The sequence below is a fragment of the Lacerta agilis genome, chromosome 3, assembly GCF_009819535.1.
Source record: "Lacerta agilis isolate rLacAgi1 chromosome 3, rLacAgi1.pri, whole genome shotgun sequence".
NCBI classification, from domain to species: Eukaryota; Metazoa; Chordata; class Lepidosauria; order Squamata; family Lacertidae; genus Lacerta; species Lacerta agilis.
In genome coordinates, this window is record NC_046314.1 from 110,506,615 (window position 1) to 110,513,861 (window position 7,247).

At 45.7% G+C, this 7,247-nt stretch overlaps 1 protein-coding gene across 1 annotated transcript in view; it reads left to right on the forward strand.

Annotated features, from left to right (window-relative positions):
• Positions 1 to 6,731, forward strand: part of PAPOLG (poly(A) polymerase gamma) — a 32,825-nt gene extending 26,094 nt beyond the window's left edge. The window contains exons 18-22 of the mRNA XM_033145479.1: positions 268 to 350; positions 1,133 to 1,353; positions 2,035 to 2,088; positions 2,828 to 2,947; positions 5,975 to 6,731. Of these exons, the coding sequence (XP_033001370.1) occupies positions 268 to 350; positions 1,133 to 1,353; positions 2,035 to 2,088; positions 2,828 to 2,926 (457 nt within the window). The 3' untranslated portion in view covers positions 2,927 to 2,947; positions 5,975 to 6,731. The remainder of the gene's footprint in view (positions 1 to 267; positions 351 to 1,132; positions 1,354 to 2,034; positions 2,089 to 2,827; positions 2,948 to 5,974) is intronic.
• Positions 6,732 to 7,247: the final 516 nt, after the last annotated feature.

Genomic DNA, 7,247 nt, shown 5'->3' on the forward strand with positions numbered 1-7,247 from the left:
TTCCCAGAGGCATCGCTTTGACTATTGTGAGAGCGGAGTGCCGCTTTAGATGGTCCTTTGGCCTGATCCAGCAACCTCTTCTTATCTTCTTATATCTGCTTAATGTTAACTGACTGCACTGACATACAGCAAAATCGTTTGTCTCTGTTTATTTGAACAGAAGTGGTTTTTATGGTGACGTTGTGCAAGACCTATAGAGCCTAACACATGTCAAGACATGCTCCTTCCCCAGGGAATTATCCTTACCCTTATTCCTGCTTTACACAGGAATGCTGTCTTTCAAAGAACCACCATCTATACTAACAGAGAGAAACCACTGAACGTCCTTCAGCCTTTGATGTCTTCTCAAGGTTTGTCCATTCCGGTAGTTGGTCCAAGTACTATGTCTAAAATCTGAAAAATCACCTATTCTTTTTGGCACCCGTCTGTCTCAAGAGACAATGGAGTGTGCCTCCAGGGGTGAAATCAAACCTCTGAGGAATCACAGCACCCACTGTGGCTGCAGAGCTCAGTAACTCATAACTGCAGCCTCCCGCGTCATTTTCGGTACTATCCTTCATCCATTAAGATCCCAGGGTGGTTTGCAAAATACAGGTGAAACTCGAAAAATTAAGAATATCGTGGAAAAGTCCATTTATGTAAGCAATTGTTTTCATTAGCTACTGGAGTTTAATATATTAGATAGACTCATGGCATGCAAAGCGATATATGTCAAGCCTTTGCTTGTTATAATTGTGATGATTATGGCGTACAGCTGATGAGAACCCCAAATTAACAATTTCAACTTTGGGGTTTTTATCAGCTGTACGCCATAATCATCACAATTATAACAAATAAAGGCTTGACATATCTCGCTTTGCATGTCATGAGTCTATCTCACATAATAGTTTTCACCTTTTAAGTTGAATTACTGAAAGAAATGAACCTTTCCATGATATTCTAATTTTTCGAGTTTCACCTGTATAGTTAAAACAATACATTCATTTTTTTTAAAAAAAAGAATTAAAACATTCAATTGTTTAAAAAAACATATTCGAACCATAACTGCACTGTGGCAGAAGAAGGCATTGGCGAGAGTTCTCTGTTGGAAATCTGTAAGTTAAAAACTTTAAAAGGTTCTTCTTTTTTGCAGAGCCGGATTCCACAGTTGCAGATAACATGGGTGAACCTTCTCCAAGCACCTACAGTCTCTCCAAGGCTGCAGAGCAAAATGTGGCTCCCACAACTGCCCATAACCATCAGCAACATCTGGATGGAGTGGCTTCTGCAAGCGTGAAAAACATTTCCGTGAACAAAAGAGGCCACGCACCTGCCTTGCAAGACGGGTTCAAGCGACTGAAAGATGTAGAAAGGGCAAGTACCCCCCCCCCAGAACAAGGGCTGGTCAGAGTGGCCTGGTGTTACATGACAGATGTTGAAACAGTGCCTAGGATTGCAACCTCAAACAGACGGAAGTATGCATAGGGGTAGGGAGGAAAGGATCCTGACTTTTGAATACTCAACTCCGTTCAGACTTTGCAGAGGCCTTTAACAGATTTTTACATCATAAGTAACACAACTTGCCCGAAGGGCTCCAGAAGCAGATTTTAACACGACTTGTGTTTGCTACCTTGAAGGAACTTCCAACCTTTTCCACTTTTGTGTAGTAGCTATAGAGCCAAAAGGGCTGGATCAAATGTCAGCTGAGCTGCACTGGATGGATATAGGGAGAAACACTTTCTATTATAGCTGTGATAAGCCTTAGGAATGCCGTAAAAGGCTATTTCACATGGCTTCCAGACAGATTTCACCTTAACGGTGTCTCCAAATCCTTCATTGTTGCTATGAGGCTGCAGTCTTAAAGCCCATTCAATCCAAAGTCCACTCCTATTCCTTCGGAGTGGGCACGTCTTGTTTTTTGCTTCAAGATTTTGAAGTTGCGTGGGGGGGGGGGTAGTAATTGCACAACATTATAGACTTTTCTGCTTCTGGCTGTAATTCACTGTTAATTGTCTTTAAATACTGACTAGCTGCTGCTTCTTCTGGTCCCTTTAGCACAGCCTCGACGAGACCATGCTGGTTCCAACTTCTGCCACATTAAGATCACAGGTACTGTATGAGTCCCCTTAGTTTTAAAAGAGGAACCAGAAATGGAGCTATAGTTCCTATGGCCTAAAGGCCTTAAATATTTACTCGTCATCCACGTATTTTCTTTACCCCTAAAAATTAGTGTCAAACGTTTGCTTTTGGTGGTAAAGGTGAAGGGACCCCTGACAGTTAGGTCCAGTCGCGGACGACTCTGGGGTTGCGGCGTTCATCTCGCTTTACTGGCCGAGGGAGCCAGTGTGCAGCTTCCGGGTCATGTGTCCAGCATGACTAAGCCGCTACTGGCGAACCACAGCAGCGCACAGAAACACTGTTTACCTTCCTGCCGGAGCGGTATCTATTTATCTACTTGCACTTTGACATGGTGGGAAGACCCGGCCAGATGGGCGGGGTATAAATAAATATTATGGTTTCGAACTGCTAGGTGGGCAGGAGCTGGGACTGAACAACAGGAGCTCACCCTGTTGTGGGGATTCGAACCGCCGACCTTCTGATTGGAAAGCCCTAGGCTCTGTGGTTTAGACCACTGCGCCACCCGCATCCCTTAAAAAAGACCCTGATAATGAAATATAAAAACCGTAACACTGAGCTATGTTGCTTTACAAGGAGAATAGAAGCTCAGCATTGGAAGGTGAAAGACACAGCAGTGCAGGATCAGTGCCGGGGTCCACGGATAAGTCTTTTGTACCTGAACTCCTGGGTGCTCAGCTTCACACATCTGATTTCCATTTTCCTTTCGCAGCGGCTTTCCAGCAAAGAGTTACCGGATTCATCCTCTCCGATTCCAGCAAGCGGAGTTCGTGTTGTTAAAAACTCCATCAGGCTGACGCTCAACCGATAGCAGGCACCTCTTCGGGCCATGTTAAGTGCAATGTGTTTTTAATGGCTGCTGCAATATTATTTCGTTTCACGTGTCATTCTAATCTAAAAGCATATTACTTGGGCTGTAACAGTTGGTCTTACATGGGAAAAATATTCTAAACAACCGAAAAGGTGCCCAGATTCAGTAGCATCCATATGTGTGTTTGTGTATGTCGCTCTTGCATGTGTTTATAGTTGCCCTGGGTGTTGAAGATCGCGGATCTCTTAAATCTCTCTTCTCAAGAGGACTTCTCTTTAAAATGCCCTAATAGGATGTGTGTCTTGAAGTATAACACAGCCTGATTCGTACTTCAGAAATATTCTTTGCCTTATATGCAGACTTAACTGATGGATTAAGCTACTAAAACGCGCATATATAAACTTATTTGACGCTATTGTTTCTTAGGAGAAAATGCCCAAAGCCGCTTACACACTTAAAATCCACAGTACGATCCTGAAATTGACACACACAAAACTTAACTAGTTGCCAATCAGAAGCACCATAAAACAGGTGTCCTGGTTATTCCATCCATGTGGGCGACACCTAAAGCAGGGATGGTGAGCTGGGGGGCGAGTGCAGCCACGAGGCCCTCCCCATCTGGGTTACAGCCCCGTCTCCTTGGCTTTCCTCATACCTGCCCAGCAAAGACACTGTGTTTAAAAGCTTCCATTTGTTCCAACGGACCCTGTTTTTAAGCCTAAGTACTGGATGGAGGACCATTTTTCCAGGGAGACGAGGTTGCAGCTGGATTAACCTCCCCCTAAAAGGGTAACACACCCCTAACTTTGCACAGCAGTTAGGCTTAAAAACCAGCATTGCTGGTTGATTTTGAGCTAAATTGCTGTGCAGGGTAAAGAAGCTGGGGAGGAGGGGGCAGTGCCGGATTTACGTATAAGCTAAACAAGCTATAGCTTAGGGCCCCACTCTCTTGGGGGGCCCCAAAAAATGCACATTTCCAAAATATAAGATAAAAAACAAAATAAAACCTACATACAGCAACAGTGTTTTGTGTTGTGTGGGCTCCTATGATGTAAGTAAAGGGCCCAGCCTGCTAGCCTGCTCCCCAGGTGGCGCTGTGGGTTAAACCACTGAGCCTAGGGCTTGCTGATCAGAAGGTCGGCAGTTCGAATCCCTGCCACGGGGTGAGCTCCCGTTGCTCGGTCCCAGCTCCTGCCCACCTAGCAGTTCGAAAGCATGTCAAAGTGCAAGTAGATAAATAGGGACCGCTCCAGCGGGAAGGTAAACGGCGTTTCCGTGCGCTGCCCTGGTTCGCCAGAAGCAGCTTTGTCATGCTGGCCACATGACCCGGAAGCTGTCTACGGACAAACGCCGGCTCCCTCGGCCTATAGAGCGAGATGAGCGCCGCAACCCCAGAGTCGGACACGACTGGACCTGATGGTCAGGGGTCCCTTTACCTTTACCTTTATATATAGGGTGCCTATATTCTGCATGGACTGCATGCAGGGCAAGATGTAGCATGCAGCTGCAGACTGCAGAGCAGCACAGTTGAATGTAGGTCAAGCTGTTGTACCTGTTACCTAATATTAAGTAGTGCTTGTAGACTGATGGTCAGGCAGCACAAACTAAGGGTATGAGTCTTATGCCTACTGATAGATTTCATTATCATCATCATTCTTTATTACAGTCAAAGACCAGCTCTTAAAAAGGAGGTAAAGTAAAAATAAAAAATAAATACAGTGGATCCCTTTGACGAAACATTTTCCGGGGATGTTACATATATAAAACTCTTTGAACAAGATTTAAAAGAAAATTATTAATTGCATTACAATGATAGATTTCATTTAAAAAAATCCTTCAGAAGAATTTTTTGCATGCACATAAAAGCTCGTACCAATAACAAACTTAGTTGGTCTCTAAGGTGCTACTGGAAGTAATTTTTTTTACAGTATTTTGTTTATTTTATTTTATTTTGTTTCGACTACAGCAGACCAACATGGCTACCTACCTGTGATTGATTTCATGTAATACATAATTTATTCATTTTGACCCTATTATGGCTTTAGATACCTATTAGGTCCATAAATTACCATATAGCATATATTCAGCACAAAAAACCAGCGACAATTTGTTGTTGACAAAGGACAGCTGGACATATAAAGGGCCCCATTACCTTCAGTAGTTTAGGGCCTCATCAAACCTAAATCCGGCCCTGGAAGGCAGGGAGAGAAAGGAGGGAAGAGAGTGGAAGAGGGGTGTGTGTGTGTGTGTGTGTGTGCAGGGCCGTCTTAGAGGGATCGGCCACCGTGGTGCAGCGATCCCTCGGCGCCCCCAGCCTGCTGCCTCTCCGCCCGCCTCCCTCCCGCGCTGGCTGCCCCTCGGGAGGGGGGGTGGGCGAGCGGGGGATGAGGGGCATGGCGTTGGAGCGGGTGCTCGCGCGCCGGCGGGCCAGGGATGAGGGGCAGGCGGATGGCCGGCGGGCGGGTGGGCTGCAAGCCGGCCGCCCTCGCCTCCCGGAGCCCCAGCTGGAGTGCTGGAAGGGCGCACAAAGCCCCGCGCTGTTCCAGCGCTCCAGCTGGGGCTCCGGGAGGCGAGGGCGGCCGGCTTGCAGCCCACCCGCCCGCCGGCGTGCGAGTGCCCGCCCGCCCGTGGGGGTGGGGGCGGGTTGGGGAGGGGGAGCCCGGTATGCCGGCGGGGGCGCCCCTAGGGGGCCCGGCGCCCTGTTGCGCCGCGCCACCAGCCCCTATGGATGAGATGGCCCTGTGTGTGTGTGTGTCTCAGGGATCAGAAGTGTGTGTGTGTTTGGTGGGAACGTGGCCCTTGAGATGGGAGGGAGGGGGAAAGGTGCCCTATCCCTGATTTAAAGCAGGAAGATAGGGCCCACCGATAAATGGTGGTGCACCTCGAGGTAAGATCTCAATTGGGAAAGTCCTCTTCCTGACATGGATAGCTGCCACACAGGTAAGTGGAGTGTAGCCAAGTACTGAGCTCAGTGGATTGCGCAATGCGATGCAACGCACCTTGTCTTCGTTTAAACTGATTTAATCTTCTGTAAATTTCACTCTGCAGGTGCTGCACCATCTGAACTATTGCCAAAAATATATATATTCCAAGATGCTATTGCCCAACATCCATGGCCCCGTGCGCTTGTGATTTGGATATTTGTTCCCTTGGACTGTGTCTACTTCATGTTCACTGTGCGGATGCAGAGCTTCATTTTAAGTCTCGTGTTGTCTTGAGTGGAAAACGTCTTTTGTTATAAAAATCCCAAAAAAAAGTCTTGTGCCTATTTTTCCTAAAAAGGGGTGTCATGCAGACAGCTTGGCTATGGTGGACTTCCACTGGGTTGCACAGTATTACAGGCAGTCTGAATCTCCCCCCTTAAAACATACTCTTTACACAGTTGGCAGCTCTAATCAGAAAACCCACGAGCAATTTTAGCGGCGTGGAAAGGTGGAGACTGCTCCACTAAACTGATAGACTTCATGAATTAGGTGGTTCTTGTGAAATTGACTGGAATAATGTTACGCACAGTAGAATCCGTGTGTGTCAGGGGTGCTTCTCCTTTTAAAAGGCAAACTTGTAGAATTAAGCACCTGTACCTATGCACTGTGTTCATGTTCCATAAAAACTGCTTCCCGTGGAGGCCCACAAAACGAAAACCTAGGACACAATCCACCCATAGTTTAAGAACATAAATGCTCCATGGATCGTAATGAGAGTTGAGCATGGCTTTCTCTCACTACTCCTCTTCCCTGTCCTATTTGAAATCCATGAGAGTTAAATGTGATTCAGTTTTAATTGGATTGCACTCTGGGTTTTTTTTTTATAAAAAAAAAAAAACAAAAAAAAAATTCAAGCAAAAACTTAAATCTGCCACAATACTAAATTGTCTAGAATAATTTCTGACACTTGAACCTTGGAACTGTCTGAAGGCTTTGCTGTATGGCCTTAACACAAGTAATTTGGATTGTGAGTTTTATTGGCTGAAATCTCAAAACTATTGCTCATATCTTGTCCAGATTATATAAAAATTCCTTACCTGCCTTTTTTAGTTTACCTATTTTCTGTCAACTGTGACTATGAATGCAGGCAGGGCTGGAATATTGAGTTTTACTGAAGTCTGGACAACGTACTATTATGAATAACTTGCCTAGAATCAGCACTGCCCAGTTTAACACCACTGCACTCATGTTGCCAAACTATCTCCCAAAATTTGCTCTCCACCCTCAAATCAATCTCCAGAAGTGTTAGGAGCAAATACTGTTTACAAATCTTAAATTATGTGTTGTCTTGTGTTTTTGTAATGAGGGGGGTGGGGGAAAAAGATAATGTATATTCA